We start from the raw sequence: 22,556 nt of genomic DNA, 5'->3' as shown, positions 1-22,556 counted from the left end.
AGAGAAAAATACTGCAAAAGAATAATATGTAAATGAAATCCTAACCAACGAAAATTTCAGAAATTCTAAGTATGAACAGGAACCTACAATCAAGGAGAGTTTTAAAACAACTAGGAAAATTTCCCAGTGCTCTCGTCCATACCTTTGTGTCTCTCAAGCAAGCTTCACACATGTGACATGCCCTATATTTATCCGTTTGATGTATTTGTATACTTTTTTTTTTTTATATATACTTCGTTTTTATTCCATCTAATCATATTGAAAGGTCAAATTATATACTATTTTAGTCGATAATTTAATTACCTTTCGTACGTTACGTTAATCTAGTTTTTACTCAGAACGATATGGATGGGCACTAGTCTTTCCCGTTGATTGAGGGAAGTTCGTATTGTAGTTAGTTTAATGAGGACTTTCTTTTTAAAAATAATAAAATCCGTAAGTCAAACTTTTTTGTTTAAGAGAGTTTCGTTTATGTTATAAAATGAAACTGTTTTGTTGGAATATTAAAAGTCCGATTAGAACTTGTTACGAATTTTAAGGGTTCACGTATGATTCTTGCTTTTCTAGAAGAAACACGAAAAGGGGTTTTTTAACTTTTACTGCTCAATCATGTGTGAAACACACTTTGAAATTCTGACCACGTGTTAATATGAAATATCGACCACGGCACAAATTAAAATTAATGTTCAACGGGAGACACATGTGCTTAACTCTCCCTAATTAAGTCTCACTTGCATAGCCTAACTTTGCTTCCCATACGGCTATGCGTGTGGTTCGCTAGTAGTTTGACGTACTTAGAGCATGCAAGAAAATATAATGGCTAATACATCGGATTCTATCAACATTTTGCAGTTAAACATGCTTAAGCGAAAATAATAATAGGATAAGTAGCTTCCTACAAAGTCTTCATGTGCATTGTTTTAAAAAAAATGGGATTGCATGTCTTCGTTTTCTTTGTTTGTCTTCGTTTTTAATGAGAATTCCCCAAATATAATGTAGTTATGTCTTTTGCTACTTTTTTTATTTGTGTGGTGTGAGGTCAGATTCATATCCATGCATTATTAATAAACCGACTTACGTGGGTGATGGGATGAACAAAATAAAAATATGCATTTTAGTATTCAATTACGATCCGACTTGACAAGCAAACAAACAAACAAAAAGTCTAATACGACGTGGCTGTTTTGACAATATAGACGCCAAATTTTATATATTACAATAACGGATAACCAATGAGACGAAGAAGGAAGAAATTGCGGCGGTCACGTGAAGGGAGGGTTAGTTATCGCCATTTTCAACTGAACGAACCTTCACGAACATATAAAGTTCGGTTTTTCTTTACTAAAATTACGCATATCTTCCTAGTACACGAAATTACGACTATCCTAACAAAAAACTGCTTATTTCGTATTATGTGGTACGTATTGTTGTTACATCTCTTGTATATTATTTGGCACGTACGTAAATTTTATAGGAGATTAGCGACAAAGTTGTGTAATCATCATACGGCACAAATACATTATACATGTTTTGAAGATTAAAATAACAACTATATATCTTAATGTTATCATGTTTGATTGTTTTCTTTACTACCCATTATGATACATAATTTCTTGGAATAAAAATCCGAAGAGAGTACTGCTCTTAGTCAATCTAACCAATAATCAATCTAGATAAGACTGTATGAAGAAAAAAGGAGAAAATAAATTCAATCACCTTAAATCATTAAGCGATGTTTCTTGCAGAAAATACGATAAGCATGGTCTCGCTAAGAGACAACGAAATCTTGAAATAAAATTTATTTTAAAACAATGGAGAGAGAGAGAGAGTAAAAATATGAAACTCTGAAGGAAAAAATAAAATAAAATATCGATGCGAAAAGTAATGTTTACGTGACAATCTCAATTTCACTCCATACCTCGAACTCATTCAAGAAACCTAACATTTAACGTTCCGTCTGATTTGCCTATAAATACATGTACATCCACACTTCTCCAATTTAAAAAACAAAGCAACACAAAGACAAGAATCTCAAACATCAAACATTCTTAACCTACCCCAAACAAAACAACACACAATCCTTTCCCCAAAAGAAAAATAAAAAATACCCATTTTCCTTATATACCAACCTCAATGGCCCGTTGTTCCAAAGGTGTTACCGTTTTCATATTATGGGTTCTTTTGATGCTTTCATGGTGTGAAGCTTCAAGAATCAGCGTTAGTCGATATGATCATTCTTACAAAAATAGCTTCATCAAGCGAAGAGATGACATAACGGGCTTGAAAAGCTTTGTAAGAGCTTCTTTGCGAACTCCAACCACCGTTAGTGTTTCTGACTTTGGAGCTAAAGGAGATGGAATAACTGATGACACGCAGGCATATTCATATACACATAAAACACTTTTTAATTAGCATGTAAAACTGTTTTTAGTACTAATTAATGATCCATGTCATGCATTGATTAGGCGTTCGTGAATGCGTGGAAAAAAGCATGTTCTTCAAGTGGAGCTGTTAATCTCTTAGTTACTAAAGAGAATACTTATCTCCTTAAGTCTATTCAGTTAACTGGTCCATGCAAATCTATTCTTACCGTTCAGGTAATTACAAAAAAAAAACTGTTATTTGCTAACTAAAAATGATAATACATGATCATATATGTATGTGGTTATTAAAACTAAGCGTTTGGTGGATGGAACGGCAGATCTTCGGGACGTTATCGGCATCTCAAAAACGATCGGATTACAAAGATATATCCAAATGGATAACGTTTGACAATGTTAACGATCTATCTGTTGAGGGCGGCGCCACTGGGGCTGTGGACGGAAACGGCGAAACGTGGTGGGAAAACTCATGCAAACGGAACAAAGCTAAGGTGTGTGTAATGTTCATCTACATGTAATCCTTAAATATAAATCGAGTTATTAACACTCTTTTGTCATATATGCAGCCATGCACAAAGGCTCCCACGGTACGTTGAAACATATATTGTTTTTTTTCTTTTTCTAAAAAAATAATGTTGATATTTTTATCATAATTGGACATATGTATTTTTTCGTATAAATTGCTTATATGCAGGCTCTTACTTTCTACAACTCGAAGAACTTGAGAGTGAATAATCTGAGGGTGAGAAATGCGCAACAGATTCAGATTTCGATTGAGAAATGCTCCAACGTTCAGGTCTCTAATGTGGTGGTAACTGCACCTGCCGATAGTCCTAACACTGATGGTATCCATATCACAAACACCCAAAACATTAGAGTCTCCAACTCCATCATTGGAACAGGTTATTAGTGTATCAATTGACATCATCTTTTCATTATTTCGTTTGTGATTTTATAAAGAGTTGCTTGCATATCAAGGAAGCTAAATTTAAGGGCTTTATCATGATTTACGGGGATTTATCTAAAACAAGTTACTTAATGGTTGCTTTCTTAATCAGGCGATGATTGCATATCTATTGAAAGTGGATCACAAAATGTTCAAATAAATGACATAACTTGCGGTCCTGGTCACGGAATCAGGTATCAAAGAATTGTTATTTTTTGTATACACTAAAATATCTTTTCTTATAACCATTTGTAAATATTCATATAAAAATTGCAAATCTAATTATTCTTTTTGAAATATGAGCAGCATTGGAAGCTTAGGAGATGACAACTCAAAGGCATTTGTCTCAGGCGTGACAGTGGATGGTGCTAAGCTTTCCGGTACAGACAATGGAGTTAGAATCAAAACTTACCAGGTGAGAGAAGTCACAAACTAGCCCTTCAATTTTAACTAAACTCTCAAATTATGCCCTACTTTTTGTTATTGATTTGAAAATTTAATCTAATCCGATCCATTTCAGGGAGGCTCAGGAACTGCTAGCAACATTGTCTTTCAGAACATCCAGATGGACAATGTGAAGAATCCTATCATAATCGACCAAGAATATTGTGACAAGAGTAAATGCACTTCACAGGTTCACTCTAATCTGACCAAATCTTCCAACATTCATATCATAGTAATAGACATTGTTGGATCTAGCTAATCATTTTTTACACATGTTTTCAGAAATCTGCGGTCCAAGTGAAGAATGTGGTGTACCGAAACATAAGCGGCACAAGCGCATCAGACATGGCAATAACGTTTAATTGCAGCAAAAACTATCCATGCCAAGGGATTGTGCTTGACAAAGTGAACATAAAGGGAGGGAAAGCAACTTGCAGCAATGCCAATGTGGTTGATAAAGGAGCTGTTCTGCCTCAATGCAACTCCACTTAATTAATTAGATCCATTACCCAAACACATACATAGATAATATATATACATAAATACAAATAGATTACAAAGTATACAAAACGTATGATATATATATAGATATACTTGTGGATACATACATGATACATGAACAATGAATTGAATGATATTGTATTCACTATGAATTATAGTATAGCATAGGAGGAATACATAGATATTGTATTACTTGTACCCTAATGAATAAAAGGAATACATTCTTTTAAATGGACCTTATCGTGTTATTAATATATATGACATTACATTAGAATTTGAGGCCCATGAAAGCCCATTAATGTTTTAGAAACCCTAAAAAAAGCTTAGAGTAGCAGCTGGAGCAATATATATATCGTAAATTGCCGCAGCTAGGGCTTTCTCATTCTCATCACTCAAAACAACAAACTCATCGCAGCCTCTCCTTAAAAACTCATCGCAAAAATGGCTGAACGTGGTGGAGAACGTGGCGGCGCTGGTGGAGACCGTGGTGGTTTCGGACGTGGAATCGGAGGAGGTGGCCGTGGAGATCGTGGTGACCGTGGAAGAGGTGGACCAAGAGGCCGTGGTGGTCGACGTGGAGGCCGAGCCACTGAAGAACAGAAATGGGTTCCAGTGACCAAGCTTGGTCGTCTCGTGCAAACCGGAGAGATCAAGAAGCTAGAGCAGATCTACCTTCACTCACTCCCGGTTAAGGAGTACCAGATCATTGATACCCTTGTTGGTCCTTCATTGAAGGATGAAGTGATGAAGATCATGCCTGTTCAGAAACAAACCAGAGCTGGTCAAAGGACTCGATTCAAGGCCTTTGTTGTCGTCGGAGATGGTAATGGTCATGTTGGTTTGGGAGTGAAATGCTCCAAGGAGGTTGCTACGGCTATTAGAGGAGCGATTATTCTCGCTAAGCTCTCTGTTGTCCCAGTTAGGAGAGGTTACTGGGGTAACAAGATCGGGAAGCCACATACGGTTCCTTGTAAGGTGACTGGCAAGTGTGGATCTGTTACAGTGAGGATGGTTCCTGCTCCTCGTGGTGCTGGTATTGTGGCTGCTAGAGTTCCTAAGAAGGTTCTTCAATTCGCTGGAATTGATGATGTTTTCACTTCTTCCAGGGGATCCACCAAGACTCTTGGAAACTTTGTCAAGGTTTGTTTCACTCTTCCTTTAGTTTAGAGTTTGCATTTGATTGGTTTGTGGGGATAGCTTTGGAATTGGAATAAGATTGTGTGATGTTTGTGGGGTAATTGCTTTGAAATCTGAATCAGTTTATGTAAAGTTTGAACCTTTTTTGTCAGCTTATTTAGTTTCATGAGGCCATGTAGTTAGAAATTGATGAAATCTCTATCGGAAAGTTATATAGCTATGTTGATTGAAGTTAAACGATTGATACTTGCGTGACTGTTTATTTGCATCATGTCAAGGCTGACCTATTTGTAATAAGTTCTCTGTATCTGAATGAATATGAGCTGCTGCTGCAGTATTGTCATATAATGTATTTGGTTTTACCTGTTACTGTAAGTAGATGAGTAGATGTATATCAATATCTTGAGTTTGTTGCTTTTGATCATTTGATGTAACTATGATGTGTCATGTTATGGCAGGCTACATTCGACTGTCTTCAGAAGACATACGGATTCCTTACACCAGAGTTCTGGAAAGAGACGAGATTTGTTAAATCCCCATACCAGGAGTACACAGATCTCTTGGCGTCCAAGGCTCTTCCGAGCAACAAAGTGGCGACCGATGTTGAAGACCAAGCCTAGATAAAGCTCTCAGCTATATATGGGTTTTTCGTTGATGAGTTAATTTTGGTTGAACTTTTGGTTAGTATATGTTGCTGGATTGTGCACCCTATGTTTTTCATCTGTTCTGTTTTACATTTGCTCAGTTTTTCATTATGGGATCCACCTCTTATTAATGTTCTAGTTTTGCTTTTTATTATGTTGAGAAAAAAAAAGGTTTGAATCCAGTTTTTGAACTCTAAAATTTCACCCAATTCTCTACCTTACATACAATGTGTAAAACCAATGTGATAAGCTTTGTTGTTTTAACATGTTCCACGAGATATGGTTTAATTAAGAAAACATTCAAAAACAGTTTCTCTGAGTAATACCTTTGAAGTTCACTAATTTTTTCCCAAAAAGTTCTGATTGTGTGGTAGGTATTAAAACCTTTAAAAGTCTTCATTTTTTAATTGGACCTGGCTTCTAGAACAGTGGAAAAGAGAGAGACTTTGAAAAGAGAAGAACTATATATAAAGTTGACGCTTCCTCGAATTGGCGAAATTTCAGCTCATCTTAATCCGCGGAATCTTCTTTCTTTCTCTCCCTTTTCTACAGCCCGATAAACCCTAGAATTGGTTTCAATTTCAATACTTTTGGATCCTAATTAGCACCTTGTCTGAATTGTTGGAAGCTCCTTGTTGTTGAGCTAAAAAGAATGGGGACTCCGGAATTTCCAGATCTGGGGAAACACTGCTCCGTCGATGTTTGCAAGCAGATCGATTTCTTGCCCTTCACCTGCGACCGTTGCCTCCAGGTCCCTTCTCTCTCTCTCTGTTTTGAATCCCCACCACATGCAAAGAATCGTTTTTTTTTCTTATGTTTGTCACGAATTGAATGGTGTATTGCTATTGACTCTTGAGACTTTCTGAATCTACGCGAGAAAAATTGTCCCTTTCCTCTACTATATTACATGCCCACAAGTTTGGTATAGGCTTCAGTTTAATGGAGTTTTTAAATCTTCAACTTATCACTGCAAATCATTTTGGTTGACTATTTGTTAGCTTAATTTTAACGGCATTTGACTTGTTGTGAAGTCAATTAGGTAAGTGGAGTTCTTGATTCAGGAAAACGCATGCAATGATTCTTATATGTTTCCTTGGTTTGGTTGTTTTGTTCATCACCCTGTTTCTACTAGAAAACTGCCATTGAAGATTCAAAGTGTTATTTTATAGCTTCGTTTCTTGCTCTTGTTTTCTTTGAATCTGTTTGTCAAAATGTTTCTTTGGGTTTGAAGGAGAGAAGTCTTACATTGGTTTTTTATTTCTTAAAAGGTGTTTTGTTTGGATCATCGAAGCTATATGAAACATACTTGTCCAAAAGGTGACAGAGAAGATTTAACCGTGGTTATCTGCCCTCTATGTGCTAAAGGAGTCCGGTTAAACCCAAACGAAGACCCGAACATAACTTGGGAGAAACATGTCAATACCGACTGTGATCCTTCCAACTATGAGAAAGCCACAAAGAAGAAGAAATGTCCTGTTCCAAGATGCAAGGAGCAACTAACATTCTCCAACACCATCAAGTGCCGGGATTGCAATATCGATCACTGCTTAAAACACCGTTTTGGACCTGATCACTCTTGCCCTGGACCGAGGAAACTCCCATTCATGGGTTTCTTGAGTAGTAGTAGCAGCAGCAACAGTAGAAAAGAAGCTAAAACAACAAGACCCAACAAAGCTTCTGCATCATCATCTTCAACTTCGAGATGGTCGAATCTCTTATCTTCAGCAGAAGGAGGAATTAGCAGACTCGGTAACGACATAAGCCAAAAGCTACAGTTTTCGAGCAGCAGCAGCAATGATGGTATCATAGAGGTTTGTCCACAGTGCGGTGCAAAATTCTCTTCAGTTACTAGTCTTGTGGAACATGTAGAGAAAACACATGAGAGGAACAAGAAACAGAGTCATGGCAGCAAAGTCACGGTCGATGTTTGCCCCAAATGTAGCAAAGGATTCCGTGATCCAGTGGATCTTGTGAATCATATCGAAAGGGATCACCGAGGTACATCTAAAGCATAAGAACACATCACAGCTCTTGTGAAAAAAAAGTATTCAACATTGTATTTTTCTCTTCGTTTGACTGTGGATTTAAACAACCAAAAAGAAAATAAAGAGACACATTCTTTGAACTTCGTTTTTAAGGTCAAAAGGACTCCTGTTCAGAAGGCCTTGACTGGTAGATTTGTGAATCGCATATAACAAATTTACAGGTATGCATAACAATTTAACCTTTCTTAACGAACCTAGCGTTGACTTGTATCGTTAGCGAGTTCTCCGCGGGAAATTTTTACCCGCTTTTCCGCGGTAAAAAAAGCGACCCCATGTGAACGTCAACGACGTTAATAATAGTGGCAGCTAACTTAACGGTGCATTAAACTTCATGAATTTATTATCATCAGTACCTTTTGTTTATTAAATATAAAACGTGTTCTTGTCGAATGAATTCGATTTTAATTTTTGATAACGAATTTATCTTTAATCTATAATACTTGGCTCACAGTGTTACAAAATAGGGATAATCTTCAAAGTATAATTTATTGAATGTATCAGTATTTAGTATTTTTACACATCATGCCCGCACACAACGTGTGAGTAATTTAAGAACTAATTATAGAATAATTATAAAGATTATTAGCTTTATTTGCACTGTATGAGCTGGCAAAAAAAATTCAATAACTACCCCTGTAATACGTTCTGTAAATCATAGCCGCTGTTATTCGCATCCAACGGCTGAGATTAATAGATTTATTATCTGTAAAGTGTTTTAAGAGAGAATTAACAAAAACAAAAAAGGAATAGCAACGAAACGGCAGAAAGTGGAACCCGCGTCGTGCCGTTGAAACGTATCTGAGGGGAGAAGAGCTCAAAGCTTCGCCGGACGATCCGGTGACTTAATTCTACTCTGAGAGAGAGAGAGAGAGAGACAATCTTCGTTCTCAGAGATTGAGAGTTTCGAGTTTTTCCGATCAATCTTTTTTCAGTCATCGGCTGTCTTGGCTTAATCGTGCTGCTTTGATCTGAGGTAAATTGATGTTTGTTTCTGATCAATCTGGGTATTTTGTCATCTGGGTTTGTTGATCATCAGACTTTATGGGAAAATTCGATTTCGGGGGAGTCTGGGTTATATATGGGTTCCCGTTTTGATCAATTTTTTTTGTTTTTGGAAATTCTTCAGGAGGAAGGGGATTGTGTTTGTGAAAGGAGTGCCTCGGTTTAATCATCGAGCTCTGTTCTCCTTCTTGCCCGAGGAAGCTTTAGGGCTTTTTCGGTGGATCAAGAGGGGAAGGGAGGTTTATCAAAACTTGATTCATCAGGACTTTTGATTGATCGTTTTTTATTGGCGAGAGAATCTGAGAGTAGAGGCAATGAGCTCAGTCTCGGGTGTGATCTCGAGGCAAGTTTTGCCTGTTTGTGGTAGCCTTTGCATTCTTTGCCCTGCCCTCCGTGCAAGGTCTAGACAGCCTGTCAAGAGGTACAAGAAGCTCATTGCTGATATCTTCCCCCGTAATCAGGTTTGTACTTTTTGCCATGTTTTGATTTTCCTTCTCGTTTATAAATTACTGAGATGGTATAACTGATGATTGCTTTGCGTTGACATACATTGCCATTGCTGTTGGAAACACAAAATTATTAAATTAGCCGCTTTCTAGCTGCAGTGACATTTCAAATTTCAATGATGAAATCATGAGTAGTTATGCAATCTGTGTTTCTAAGTTTTGTTTTTAACCTTGCATGCTTTCCCTTTTCTGTGTTAAAGTTCGTCTATCTGCATTTCATTTCGCGTTATGTCATTCTATAGTGAATGAGACATTATATTCTTTGGCACTTAATAGAAAACTGGAGCTTCCCTCTTGGTTGTCTTGGTGGGTTGGTTTATCTTATCACTGCTCACATTTTTGACAGGAGGAGGGCCCAAATGACCGGAAGATAGGAAAACTATGTGAATATGCAGCAAAGAATGCTGTGCGTATGCCAAAGGTATAATTTATCCCTGCCAAGTCTAACAACTTTATTTTTCAAAAACGACTCTTCTGCTGGACTGTAGCAATTCTTTGACATTTGGTTTCACTACATATATTTGAGTCAAATTACTCGTCATAGCAATGTTTTCAGATTGCTGTGTTCCCAAATTCAGTTTTCTGTTGTTGAAATTTACGATTTTACAGATATCAGATTCTCTCGAACAAAGATGTTACAAGGAATTGAGGAATGAGAATTTCCACTCGGCAAAGATAGCCATGTGCATTTACAGAAGGCTTCTGGTCACTTGTAAGGAGCAAATGTGAGGTCATCCTTCTTTTGCTTTCTTTACAAACACTTCAATTTGTTCTCTTATGTCTAAGATACTTTTTGAGATTTACCCAAAACTGTAAACCTTTTATGGAAGCAGGAATATTTTTTCTTAACTTGATTGCTCTTTCTTTGTTCTTTTTTTTGCAGGCCTCTTTTTTCTAGTGGTTTTCTAAGAACGGTGCAAGCTCTTTTGGATCAAAGTCGACAAGATGAAATGCAGATAGTTGGATGTCAGTCTCTTTTCGAATTTGTGAATAATCAGGTCCGCTTCTTACATATTTGATAGAATTCTCTTGTAGCCACACGTTGGGGTGCTATCTGATAGAATGGTCAAGGACATATGAAATAATGATATAGCATGATTGCTACCAATTTTTTCAGAAGGATGGCAGTTCCCTGTTTAACTTAGAAGGCTTTCTCCCAAAGCTGTGCCAATTAGGACTGGAAGGTGGGGATGATGACAGATCGCGGAGCCTGCGTGCAGCAGGACTTCAAGCACTTTCAGCGATGGTAATTCGGTTATGTTTTTATGCTTCTGTAGATACTATTCTTCATTATTGTAAATCTAGAAGTATCTTCTGATGCATTCTGGTCCGTTTATCTATTTCCAGATTTGGCTGATGGGTGAATACTCTCATATCCCCAGCGACTTTGACAATGTAAGTAACTTTCAGGTTATGCACTAGTTTCTTTTGTTATCTTCACAGGCATTCTTTGGTTTTGGGATTTCTATATATTATGATTTGTTATCCTGCATCGAAAGCAATTGATATGTGGTATCTAACAACAGACAAAGTGAAGATTACTCTGTCAGAATTCCTTTCCAAAGTTTCTTGGCCAAAGGTTTAAAATATTATAACAATCTACCAGTCGTGGTTAATTTATATAGAACTGGAAGTTGGATCTTATGGCTAGAATTGTATCTTAGTAGAGTTTTAGGTAGTGGATATTATTACATTCTCTTAACTGATAAATTCGATATTTGCATGGCAGGTTGTCTCAGCAGTCTTGGAAAATTACGGTCACCCGAAAATATCAACGAATGCTAATGATAGTGGCAGAAAATGGGTGGATGAAGTCTTGAAAAACGAAGGTCATGTCGCTTATGCAGATTCCCTCATAACTGTTCCTTCTTGGAGAACAGTTGTGAATGACAAGGGTGAACTAAATGTCAAAATGTAATTTCTTCTTACCTCACTTGTGTCTACGTTTGCCTTTTTGGGTTCTTTTCTTTTATTCAACCTATCGTTTTCTTTTCAGGGAAGATTCCTTGGACCCTAGCTTTTGGTCCAAAGTTTGCCTACGCAACATGGCCAAGCTAGGTGAAGAGGCCACAACCATGAGACGTATACTTGAGTCTTTGTTCCGTTACTTTGACGAGGGCTGTCTATGGTCAACAGAAAATTCGGTTGCATTCCCTGTTTTAAGGGATCTACAGTTTTTGATGGAAATATCTGGTATTTAAGCTCTCGATAGTTTTTATTCATTCCTTCCCACATGATCAGTGCTCTGAAATAGTTCTGCAATTTTGCAGGGCAAAGAACACACTTTCTACTGTCTATGTTGATTAAACACCTTGATCATAAAAGTGTGCTTAAACAGCCAAGCATGCAGCTCAACATTTTAGAGGTTACCTCCTCCCTTGCTGAGAATGCAAAAGTTGAGCACTCAGCAGCAATTGTCAGCGCGATAAGTGATATCATGAGGCACTTGAGAAAATGCATGCATTCTTCTCTAGATGAAGCAAATCTGGGAACTGACGTAGTAAACTGTAACAGAATGGTCAGTGTAGCTGTTGATAAGTGCCTCGTCCAACTAACAAAAAAGGTATATTACTACCTTTCTCAGAGCTAGTTCTTTCTCTTCATATATTCCTCTTAAGAGATGTGAGACTGACTTGTCAAATTCTAAGGTTGGAGACGCTGGCCCAATTCTGGATGCTATGGCTACGATGTTGGAGAATATTTCAGCTGTCACAAACGTAGCAAGAACCACAATTGCTGCTGTTTTTCGCACTGCTCAAATTATAGCCTCTATACCAAATCTGTCATATCAAAACAAGGCAACCTCCCTGTAACATCTACTATTATTTGTTCTCTTGTCGTTGAAATACTAGACCAATGTTAATGAAAATGGCTAAGCTTTTATTACTTTTTTCATTTCAGGCTTTCCCCGAGGCCTTATTCCATCAGTTACTTCAAGCTATGGTCCATCCTGATCATAAAACACGGATTGGCGCACACCGTATATTTTCTGTTGTGCTGGTACCAACCTCAGTATGCCCCCGTCCTTCCTCGACCACTACTGATCTTAAGAAAGGAATGGGTCTTCCTCGTTCACTTTCAAGGACCGCGTCTGTCTTTTCCTCCTCAGCAGCCCTTTTCGAGAAGCTGAAGAATGAGAAATTTTCATCAATGTTAACTTCTGATCAGAGCCAAAAGGAAATGCCTGAGGAAGAATCTGGAAGCAATAGGGGGGAAATCCTTGACAGATTGAAATCTTCATACAGTCAGGCATATAGCAATTGGAATCAACCAGTGACCTCACTCGAAGATAACTCTGTGGATCTTTTAAACTCTGAGCTGGTATATCCTTGCAACCTTTTTTTTTTTCTGAAAAAACTTACTAGAAGAGTAGTACATTTCTTATTGACGATAAATGTGACCCTATAGGCTCTCAACATAAGATTCAGGATAAGACCAAAAGTATATATAGTAAATGAATACAAGTAGCCTCTTGAAACCGCAATAACTTTTGTACCCTACTGTAACTACGGTTCTAATTATATACATGCTTACAGTTCTTAGGTACACGTTNCTACTATTATTTGTTCTCTTGTCGTTGAAATACTAGACCAATGTTAATGAAAATGGCTAAGCTTTTATTACTTTTTTCATTTCAGGCTTTCCCCGAGGCCTTATTCCATCAGTTACTTCAAGCTATGGTCCATCCTGATCATAAAACACGGATTGGCGCACACCGTATATTTTCTGTTGTGCTGGTACCAACCTCAGTATGCCCCCGTCCTTCCTCGACCACTACTGATCTTAAGAAAGGAATGGGTCTTCCTCGTTCACTTTCAAGGACCGCGTCTGTCTTTTCCTCCTCAGCAGCCCTTTTCGAGAAGCTGAAGAATGAGAAATTTTCATCAATGTTAACTTCTGATCAGAGCCAAAAGGAAATGCCTGAGGAAGAATCTGGAAGCAATAGGGGGGAAATCCTTGACAGATTGAAATCTTCATACAGTCAGGCATATAGCAATTGGAATCAACCAGTGACCTCACTCGAAGATAACTCTGTGGATCTTTTAAACTCTGAGCTGGTATATCCTTGCAACCTTTTTTTTTTTCTGAAAAAACTTACTAGAAGAGTAGTACATTTCTTATTGACGATAAATGTGACCCTATAGGCTCTCAACATAAGATTCAGGATAAGACCAAAAGTATATATAGTAAATGAATACAAGTAGCCTCTTGAAACCGCAATAACTTTTGTACCCTACTGTAACTACGGTTCTAATTATATACATGCTTACAGTTCTTAGGTACACGTTGGATCAATCCCCACTCTAATTTTATTTCGTATATGCTCCTCAGGATGCTGTTTATATAAGGCTAAGCAGTCACCAGATAGGTCTTTTGCTTTCATCAATCTGGGCGCAGTCCATATCTCCGGCAAATACACCAGACAATTATGAGGCGATTGCTAACACCTACAGTCTTGTATTGTTGTTCTCTCGTGTTAAGGTAACATATATTTCATATCACAATACTTTTGCCACCTCTGCATCTGAGTGTTTCTTATTGTTTTTTATATATGAGCAGAGCCTCACTAGATCGCCTTATGAATTATTTGCGTACAAAATTTTGTTTGACATGTCACAAAATTCGTATCTTTCAGAACTCAAGTCACGACGCTTTGATTCGAAGTTTCCAAATGGCACTTTCTTTGCGAGATATTTCTTTAATGGAAGGAGGTGAGCTTGCATATGTTTTGATTCCTCCCTGAGTTGAACTTTATCCTTGGTTTTGGTATGGAAATTTTGATGTAGACCCTTATTCCTACTATTCCAGGACCACTTCCTCCATCTCGACGAAGGTCACTCTTTACTCTGGCTGCATCAATGATTCTGTTTTCCTCAAAAGCATTCAATCTTTTTTCTCTGGCGGATTTCACAAAAGTAACACTTCAAGGACCAAGGGTACGTTGATCATTCTGGTGAAAATGTTGCCATGTTGATGTTTTTGTTTCTCTTGGAATCGTTGCACGAAATTACTTCCCCTTGTCTTTTTAACTTCCTCTTCTGCCTGATTCAGCTTGATCCATTCTTGCACTTGGTTGACGATCACAAGTTGAAGGCTGTAAATCCAGATCAGCTCAAAGTTGCTTACGGATGCGAAAAAGATGATTCTTCAGCNTCTGAGTGTTTCTTATTGTTTTTTATATATGAGCAGAGCCTCACTAGATCGCCTTATGAATTATTTGCGTACAAAATTTTGTTTGACATGTCACAAAATTCGTATCTTTCAGAACTCAAGTCACGACGCTTTGATTCGAAGTTTCCAAATGGCACTTTCTTTGCGAGATATTTCTTTAATGGAAGGAGGTGAGCTTGCATATGTTTTGATTCCTCCCTGAGTTGAACTTTATCCTTGGTTTTGGTATGGAAATTTTGATGTAGACCCTTATTCCTACTATTCCAGGACCACTTCCTCCATCTCGACGAAGGTCACTCTTTACTCTGGCTGCATCAATGATTCTGTTTTCCTCAAAAGCATTCAATCTTTTTTCTCTGGCGGATTTCACAAAAGTAACACTTCAAGGACCAAGGGTACGTTGATCATTCTGGTGAAAATGTTGCCATGTTGATGTTTTTGTTTCTCTTGGAATCGTTGCACGAAATTACTTCCCCTTGTCTTTTTAACTTCCTCTTCTGCCTGATTCAGCTTGATCCATTCTTGCACTTGGTTGACGATCACAAGTTGAAGGCTGTAAATCCAGATCAGCTCAAAGTTGCTTACGGATGCGAAAAAGATGATTCTTCAGCTTTAGATACTCTTTCCAATATAGCAGTCTCTACTGAGCATAGCAGAGGAACTCTCGTCTATGAAATTGTCAAAAGCTTAGAAGAAATGTGCAATGTAAGTAATTTCTGTCACAACCTCCCAACCAAATTACTCTACCCGAGCTAGCATTCTATATTCTGGTAAATCAATTGATAATCACAGTAAACTAACCAAAAGTCAACTATATCCAGTCTGAAATGGACAAAATGCGGGAGCAGTTGCTCATTGAATTCATGCCAGATGATGCATGTCCACTTGGAACCCGGTTTTTAGAAGACACCCAGAAAACCTATTCCGGAGACGTTAAACCTCAAAAGGTGGTAACAAGTTATTCTGCTTCCCATAGTTTTCTTAAAACCTCAAGATGGAACATCGTATTGAATTATGTTGTGTCTGTCTCTTCAGGACGCGGCACTCTTCTCTCACGAGGATCAAGAATTTGGAGATGGCTCTGAAACCGTAACGAAGAATAATCCTGTAACAGTTTCGGAAATCCCAGACCTCCTGACCGTCAATCAAATTCTAGAATCTGTAAGCTACATGTTCCTTCTTCTTAGAAATTAGATTGCAAAGTCACAGCAAAAGTAACGTACAATATAAACTATACTTCTTTTGTTTTTCGAAGGTCGTTGAGACAACACGTCAAGTGGGTAGAATTTCCTTCCATACTGCAGCTGATGCTTCATACAAAGAAATGACGCTTCATTGTGAGAATCTATTAATGGGAAAACAGCAGAAGATCTCGAGTCTTTTGAATTCTCAGCTACGACATGAAAGTTCTGTTATTTGCTCTCCACGACAACATGATGAAGAGATCACAACCGCAACTTTTCATCCTATGATCAATTCAACATTTTATACTGAGGTATGTATGCCCTAGCGATAACTTACTGTCTTTAATATTGTGTCTGAATTCAGATAATCTGCTTGCAAACCAATCTTAGCCTCTGGTTTTTATCTTCCACGATATCAAACTTAGCCTCTGGTTTGTATTGATCAATAAATTTGCTTAGGTCGAAGTCCCTTTACTGGCGAAAGAATTCGGCATGAAATCGCCAAGAACCCCAGTGGGAACTATTCAGACACAGTGCTTTGCAGAACTACAAAATAACCCAGAAGCATTTAGATTGCCAGCCTCAAGCCCTTACGACAATTTCCTTAAAGCTGCTGGCTGTTGATCATCGGCAGGATCCAAACCATGTTTGGCTTTGAATTCCAGTCAAAGAACTCAAACAAAACATAACAAAGCTAGGTTTGCTTGGTTTTCAAAGTCTTGAGTTTGCGTTCTTTTAGATTCCTTAGCATTATAAATCGGAATTGTCTCCGTCGTGCTATGCTTAGATCATTCCTCGTAGGTTTTTAATTTGTATCTCCTCTTTTGCATTTTCACTTATTCTTTTATCCAATTTATTTGTTTCGTTTTGGTGTGATGTGTAAAAATTGAAGAAGGCCATCTTGTTTTCACGTGGCCTCGTAATCTGAAGATTCTTTTGATTCTACAACAACAAGATGTACATTGGTTCTTCTATGATCTAATATATAATTTGAGTTATAAGGTATGCAAATCAACCATAAGCGATCAATTCATCATAAAACTCTATATAATACACAGAGGAGAAGCACGCATATATAAGAATGCGTTTTTTTGTATATGAACTGTCACCAAAGGAAACTATATATCATCATTCATTTGCTCATTTGATTTGCTTAACCTCTTGAAGCATTTCAACTACTTTCTTCATCTTTGGCCTTTTTGCAGGTGTGATGTCTGTGCAAAGCAATGCAACTTTCAGAGCTGCAAGCATCTCTCTTCTCCAAGCAAAGGACACGGTGCTAAGCTTGGCATCCAGTATCTGTTCCGGTGTTTCTCCTCTCGCTGAAGCTCCATGGACCCATTTCACCAAATCTACCCCCTCTCCAAACTCTTCCTCGACTGGCGCTCTTGAGGTTAGAATCTCAAGCAACACGACTCCGTAGCTGTAAACATTCCCTGGTGCAGTAACTTGCATTGTGTATGCATACTCTGCGGAATAAAAGAAGGGAAGGTGTTGGATTTTTTTAATGAAACTATTGGTAACAAAAACAAATTAAAGACTTTATACCAGGAGGAATGTAGCCAAAGGAGCCTGCAACTGAGCTAATACTTGCGGTGCCTCGGGAGGGATCCAATAGTTTTGATATTTCAATCTCCCCAAGCAAAGCTTTGTAACCAGAGTCTAGCAAGACATTGCTCGAGGAAACGTCGAGGTGAATGATGGCGACATGGTGGAGAAACGCTAAACCTTCTGCTACTCCAACAGCTATTGACAGTCTCATTGGCCAATCGGGTTTGTACTCTGGTTTCTTGGTGGACTCATGAATCAGCTGAGTTAAGTTACCATTAGGTAAATGCTGATGCAACAAGAGAGCAACATCTTCGTATATAACAAACCCGATCGGTCTAACCAAATGTTCATGGCAAAGTTTGCTGAGTCTTTCGAGCTCTCTGATCATCTTGTTCTGATGATGAGTTATGGCTCTATCCATTGACTTGAGTTTCTTCACCGAAACAATCATCCCTGAAGGCATAACAGCTTTATAAACTGAACTGAATGTTCCTGTGCTGAGTTTATTTGACTCCTTCATAGCTGCTTTCACAACTGCATCAAGATCAATTCCTTGTTTTAGATTCTCAAGGAAGACATTTCCCGCTATAATCGCCGGTTGCTCATCCTCAACGTTTTCTTCAACATCAACGTTTTTAGCCGCTGCTTTCTCTTGTTTCTCCCTCATCATGAAGAGAAGAACAACCACAGTGACTGATACAAAGACAGCAACACCAGAACCAATCACTGCAAGAACAATCCTGTAGGAGACTCTGTGATTGTATCTCAAATGTTCAAGATCTTCAGAGTATCCACAAGAAGAGCTCAATGGCGCTCCACAAAGCTCTTTATTTCCCGAGAAGCTCGAATTTGGAGACTTTTGAAAGGGAACAAAAACTGGCACTGGACCACTCAAGAGGTTGTTTGAGAAATTAACCTCGATCAAACTCATCATACCTTTTAGTAGCTGTGGTATGGATCCTGTGAGCAAATTGTTAGAGACATCCAATGACACGAGCTTGTCGAGCTTTCCTAACTCGAGAGGCAATGATCCATGAAGATGGTTGAAACTTAAGTTGAGTGCTATCTGCAAGTTCCTCATGCGACCAATCTCGGGAGGAATGGTTCCCGTCAAGTAATTTCTACCCAGTTGGAGTTGAAGCAACTTCACACAGTTTCCAATCTCATTAGGTATGTCTCCTCTTATGGAATTTTGATCAAGAAGCAAGTACTGAAGCCTCTGCATGCTGCAGAGTTCCTTTGGGATAGTTCCGTTGAGTCTGTTGTTGCTCAGATCAAGCTTGTTAAGGTTTCCATGTCCAAGAAACGACTTAGGGATTTCCCCAAAGAGACTATTGCCTGAGAGAATCAGTTCTTGAAGATTCATGAGCTGACCAAGCTCTGTTGGAATGGTTCCAGCAAACCCATTTGCTGCCAAATTCAGCAGAGTGAGATTAGTACACTTTGAGAACTCTGCAACAATCTCACCTGAGAGATTGTTATTGTCTGCTTCAAAGTAGGTAAGTCCACTAATGTTTCCAATTGTCCTCGGAATGACTCCCACAAGCTCATTATTCCCAATTCTAATGCTCGAGAGGCCGCTGCAGTTTCCTACTGCTTCAGGGAGTTCACCAGTCAATCTATTCTGTGTCAAAACCAAAACTTTAAGCTTCCCTTTCTCAAAAATCCCCTTTGGGATCTTCCCCTCAAGCTGGTTTGAGTGAAGATTCAACAATTCCAATTCAGAAACCAAACCTAACCCATTTGGTATCTCACCAACCAAATCATTCTCATAAGCTGTAAACACCCTGAGGTTGCTCAGATTCCCTACCCAGTGAGGTATAGAACCATTTAAGCCGTTTCCAGAGACCTGAAACTCCTCTAACCTCTGTAGCACCATAAGCTCATCAGGTATCTCTCCCACAAGCAAGTTATTAGAAATGTTGAATGCTCTAAGGCCTCTAAGCCTACCAAACTCAACAGGAATATCTCCAACGAAACGATTCAGAGACAAATCTAGAAACTCAAGCTTAGACAAGTTGCCAAAAGATGCAGGGATTGGTCCATTGAAGTTGTTACCAGAAAGATCTAGATGCCTCAAGCTTCTAAGATCAGAGATAAGAGTGACATTACCTCTAAGCTGAAGGCCTGAGAGGTTAAGCAATTCAACAAAGGAGTTGTTAGCACCACACTTGATCCCAACCCAAGTACAGTAGTCAGTGCCATTGCTACTCCATCCAGGAACTCCAAGCTCTTTACTAATAGCCAACAATGTGGCTTCATCGTTTAGCTGAGCTTCGCAAAACTCAGAATTTGATAAAAACCCAACAATGAGAAGAATAGACATGCACCAAAATGCCATCTTTTGGAAAAATCAGAGTAAGAAGAAAATGAATCACACACTCGTCTTGTTCTTCTTCTTCTTCTTCCCACAAACTACCATTGAAATTGTGAAACTTTTTTTAAGCCAACGGAAGAAAAAGAATGTGAGAGAAGGAAAAAAACACTCTTTAGGCCATGAAAGCCGGATTAAAGCTCTGGTTTTTCTGAAGTCAAGATAACTGTTTCGGAACAAAAAAAAAAACCAATCTTTAAAATTTCTGAGGAAAGAAAGAAAAGTGCTTTTGAGTGTGAGTGTGGCTTAGAGACAAACAGAGAGAGAGAAAGAGAACAAAACCCATAAATTTAGGGAGAAAAATAGGAAAAATCCATGAAAGAAGAGAGCAAGATCATAGAGAGGAGGAGTAGGGTCTATGAGTATAGTAGTAGTAGAAAGAGAGAAGAAGAAGAGAATGCATTTTTATTTAGTAAATCACGAAATTATGATTGCAGAACCAAACAAACAAAGATCCTCACTTCCAGAGGAGAGAGAGAGAGAGACTCTCACACAAAGCAAACGCACTTGCAAAGGAGGGAATTTGTTTTCCTCTTTTTATTTATTTTTATTTTTATTTTGATGATTTTTTATTAAAAGAAAGTAATTTTTTTTTAAAAAATTCTGAAACAAAAAGTTTTATTTGCATCACGAGACAGTGCAAGTGATGAATGAATGAAAGTTGCATAAATCTTTCTGACACATTTTTTCTGCTTTTCTTTTGAATTTTTTTGTTTTAAAAGATTAATAGAGAAAAACTGTACAGTGTACGTTTTTTGATAATTCTTCCTCTGACGTTATTTCTGTAACATACTGATGATAGTTGATACTGTCACAATGTTCAATACCAAAGTGGTAAAAATCTATTTTTCAAATCTACACTCTTNTTTTTTTTACCTTCTTTCAAAATCTTTTTTTTTTTTTATGTTATTATCTCAAGGTAGATTAAATCCTGATCTTTCCCCTAAGTTTACATCATATCTTTTGGTATAGAAATAGTGAATCAAATAGTAAAAGCTTCAGAATATTTTTTTCTTACTTTTTACTTTACCATAAAGAATTGTAAATTTGTCAATAAGACTTTTACTATTTCAATATAGTAAGACTTTTATGGTAAAGTCTTATTTCAATTTTGTTAAAATAAATAATAATTCAAATAAACTTATAAATTAATGTCATATTATTTAAAATTAATTATTATTTGATATAGTAAGGGTAAAAACGGAATTATATGTTTGTCAAAAAAGCGTAGGTATGAAACTAACAAAATTTATTAGTTTAGGTATTAAATCGCATCTTTTAATTAAATGATGTATTTTTCTTCCAACCAAAAAAGACGAGGTATTAAACGTCCAAATAAAAAATAGATGAGGTATTTTTAAGCTTTTTTCCCTTTACTAAAATCACACTTTCTGAATAGAAACTATTTTCTCTGTTTGTAGGGGAAAATCACTGGGTAGTATTTGTAGCATATATGTTTTGTAATCTAAATTATCGTTAACATCTAAGTTTGACATAGGGAATCTACTTTTGTATGGTGTGTTTTTTTTTGTTGATTACTTAAATAACACGATCGAGGTTTGAAGTTACCAAATTTTGTTGACATTTATGGTCCGTGGATCGGACATACTAATATACTAGTATAAGATTAAAGAATCACACGAGGTGGAAGATTGTTATTATTCGCTCTCAAGGAGACACTACTGTATGTTAATATCAATAGATATGATTAATTTCTCTAGTTTAAGATATAAAATAGTTACTCGTGAAAAAGTTTGTTGTGAGATACTGTACTCAATAGTACACTATGTAATAGACGATTTGTCAAATCTTTAATGTTGGTAGAAGACATGTTTTCTCAAATGTCTGTCCCGAACATCAAGATTAGTATCTTTTGATAATTACATAGTAGTAGTATATTTTTATGAAAATTTTCTCTAAGAACAAAATTAATGTCTTGCATATTAGAAATGAAACATAGCAATTGTACTGGTTTATTTATTGGAGCTGCTTTGTCTTAAGCTTCCGATGCTCCTCAATAAACGACCCAAAACATCGGAAAAATGATGTCGGGAGTATCATATACTTATAGACTATAGTACGTGTTTATCAATGTCTTTGACTATTTAAATTATTAATTGTTCTGGTTTTTATGTTTATTGTTGTTTTATTATTACTAACGAACAACCCAAACAATAAACATTTAGTCTCTTAATAAATTGGGAGAAAAGAAAAAGAAATTAGTATATCATACTATTCCATAATGAATCGTATTTCTTCTATGCTTTTATTCAATAGTATTAAGTTGAAGTATGGTTCTGGATTAACACGTATGGCCATCACACTCAAAGTCAATCTGGAATCCATAAAATCATACTCAATTTGGCAAAAACTAAATTTACAAGCTCTGAGTTATATGTTTCTGTAAGATTAGTGGTCATCAAATTTCAAAAGGATAGGAAGATCAAAGGGAATTTTGCCGATACTTTGCCAAAATGAACAAACAATATATAAATAGAGAGTAATACTGAGATTAAGATGCGGCAAAGAGTTATACTTTATTTTGGAAAAATTAATAAAAGGAGCAAATAAATATGGATTGAGAATAATAGAATGATCAGGAAGGAAGAGTGGGGTTCACTCACGGGATGGGGTAAAAAAAAAAAAGAATGTGGCTCTTACGGTTAGGC

At 37.3% G+C, this 22,556-nt stretch overlaps 5 protein-coding genes across 5 annotated transcripts; 4 read left to right on the top strand and 1 right to left on the bottom strand.

Annotated features, from left to right (window-relative positions):
* Nucleotides 2,018–4,496, top strand: LOC104785205 (polygalacturonase ADPG2). The gene is made up of 9 exons (XM_010510373.1): nucleotides 2,018–2,376; nucleotides 2,466–2,597; nucleotides 2,702–2,872; nucleotides 2,948–2,968; nucleotides 3,076–3,283; nucleotides 3,440–3,521; nucleotides 3,634–3,742; nucleotides 3,848–3,961; nucleotides 4,054–4,496. The coding sequence occupies exons 1-9, from the start codon at nucleotides 2,134–2,136 to the stop codon at nucleotides 4,261–4,263; spliced, it is 1,290 nt and encodes a 429-aa protein (XP_010508675.1). The 5' UTR covers nucleotides 2,018–2,133; the 3' UTR covers nucleotides 4,264–4,496.
* On the top strand, nucleotides 4,638–6,235 carry LOC104785204 (40S ribosomal protein S2-3). Its single transcript, XM_010510371.2, has 2 exons — nucleotides 4,638–5,412; nucleotides 5,868–6,235. The coding sequence occupies exons 1-2, from the start codon at nucleotides 4,714–4,716 to the stop codon at nucleotides 6,027–6,029; spliced, it is 861 nt and encodes a 286-aa protein (XP_010508673.1). The 5' UTR covers nucleotides 4,638–4,713; the 3' UTR covers nucleotides 6,030–6,235.
* Nucleotides 6,491–8,178, top strand: LOC104785203 (zinc finger AN1 and C2H2 domain-containing stress-associated protein 11-like). The gene is made up of 2 exons (XM_010510370.2): nucleotides 6,491–6,804; nucleotides 7,322–8,178. Exons 1-2 carry the CDS (start codon nucleotides 6,706–6,708, stop codon nucleotides 8,066–8,068), a joined length of 846 nt encoding a protein of 281 aa, XP_010508672.1. The 5' UTR covers nucleotides 6,491–6,705; the 3' UTR covers nucleotides 8,069–8,178.
* On the top strand, nucleotides 8,835–16,963 carry LOC104785201. Its single transcript, XM_010510367.2, has 21 exons — nucleotides 8,835–9,071; nucleotides 9,225–9,561; nucleotides 9,953–10,027; nucleotides 10,216–10,331; nucleotides 10,490–10,604; nucleotides 10,724–10,852; nucleotides 10,954–11,001; nucleotides 11,336–11,520; nucleotides 11,603–11,799; nucleotides 11,877–12,169; nucleotides 12,255–12,404; nucleotides 12,508–12,927; nucleotides 13,939–14,088; nucleotides 14,243–14,318; nucleotides 14,416–14,543; nucleotides 14,659–14,759; nucleotides 15,390–15,483; nucleotides 15,600–15,725; nucleotides 15,814–15,939; nucleotides 16,034–16,273; nucleotides 16,422–16,963. The coding sequence occupies exons 2-21, from the start codon at nucleotides 9,415–9,417 to the stop codon at nucleotides 16,584–16,586; spliced, it is 3,081 nt and encodes a 1,026-aa protein (XP_010508669.1). The 5' UTR covers nucleotides 8,835–9,071; nucleotides 9,225–9,414; the 3' UTR covers nucleotides 16,587–16,963.
* LOC104785202 (leucine-rich repeat receptor-like tyrosine-protein kinase PXC3) lies at nucleotides 16,963–20,399 on the bottom strand. The gene is made up of 2 exons (XM_010510369.1): nucleotides 17,511–20,399; nucleotides 16,963–17,431 (listed from the first exon to the last, which is right to left on the bottom strand). The coding sequence occupies exons 1-2, from the start codon at nucleotides 19,852–19,854 to the stop codon at nucleotides 17,103–17,105; spliced, it is 2,673 nt and encodes an 890-aa protein (XP_010508671.1). The 5' UTR covers nucleotides 19,855–20,399; the 3' UTR covers nucleotides 16,963–17,102.

Source organism: Camelina sativa, chromosome 5 (genome assembly GCF_000633955.1).
Source record: "Camelina sativa cultivar DH55 chromosome 5, Cs, whole genome shotgun sequence".
In the NCBI taxonomy this organism is placed as follows: Eukaryota; Viridiplantae; Streptophyta; class Magnoliopsida; order Brassicales; family Brassicaceae; genus Camelina; species Camelina sativa.
Note: the sequence above shows the minus strand (reverse complement) of the source record. Positions and strands in the feature narration are given on the sequence as shown.

Excerpts from the sequence above, each read along its gene's own strand:
- LOC104785201 (XM_010510367.2), top strand. The coding sequence starts at position 9,415 with ATGAGCTCAGTCTCGGGTGTGATCTCGAGGCAAGTTTTGCCTGTTTGT. Across the intron at positions 10,028-10,215 it reads ATGCTGTGCGTATGCCAAAG|ATATCAGATTCTCTCGAACA; the intron begins GTATAATTTATC and ends ACGATTTTACAG. Across the intron at positions 12,170-12,254 it reads TCGTCCAACTAACAAAAAAG|GTTGGAGACGCTGGCCCAAT; the intron begins GTATATTACTAC and ends TCAAATTCTAAG.
- LOC104785204 (XM_010510371.2), top strand. The coding sequence starts at position 4,714 with ATGGCTGAACGTGGTGGAGAACGTGGCGGCGCTGGTGGAGACCGTGGT. Across the intron at positions 5,413-5,867 it reads CTCTTGGAAACTTTGTCAAG|GCTACATTCGACTGTCTTCA; the intron begins GTTTGTTTCACT and ends ATGTTATGGCAG.
- LOC104785202 (XM_010510369.1), bottom strand. The coding sequence starts at position 19,854 with ATGGCATTTTGGTGCATGTCTATTCTTCTCATTGTTGGGTTTTTATCA. Across the intron at positions 17,432-17,510 it reads CTTTGGCTACATTCCTCCTG|AGTATGCATACACAATGCAA; the intron begins GTATAAAGTCTT and ends TTTATTCCGCAG.
- LOC104785205 (XM_010510373.1), top strand. The coding sequence starts at position 2,134 with ATGGCCCGTTGTTCCAAAGGTGTTACCGTTTTCATATTATGGGTTCTT. Across the intron at positions 2,873-2,947 it reads GCAAACGGAACAAAGCTAAG|CCATGCACAAAGGCTCCCAC; the intron begins GTGTGTGTAATG and ends TCATATATGCAG. Across the intron at positions 2,969-3,075 it reads CATGCACAAAGGCTCCCACG|GCTCTTACTTTCTACAACTC; the intron begins GTACGTTGAAAC and ends GCTTATATGCAG.
- LOC104785203 (XM_010510370.2), top strand. The coding sequence starts at position 6,706 with ATGGGGACTCCGGAATTTCCAGATCTGGGGAAACACTGCTCCGTCGAT. Across the intron at positions 6,805-7,321 it reads CCTGCGACCGTTGCCTCCAG|GTGTTTTGTTTGGATCATCG; the intron begins GTCCCTTCTCTC and ends ATTTCTTAAAAG.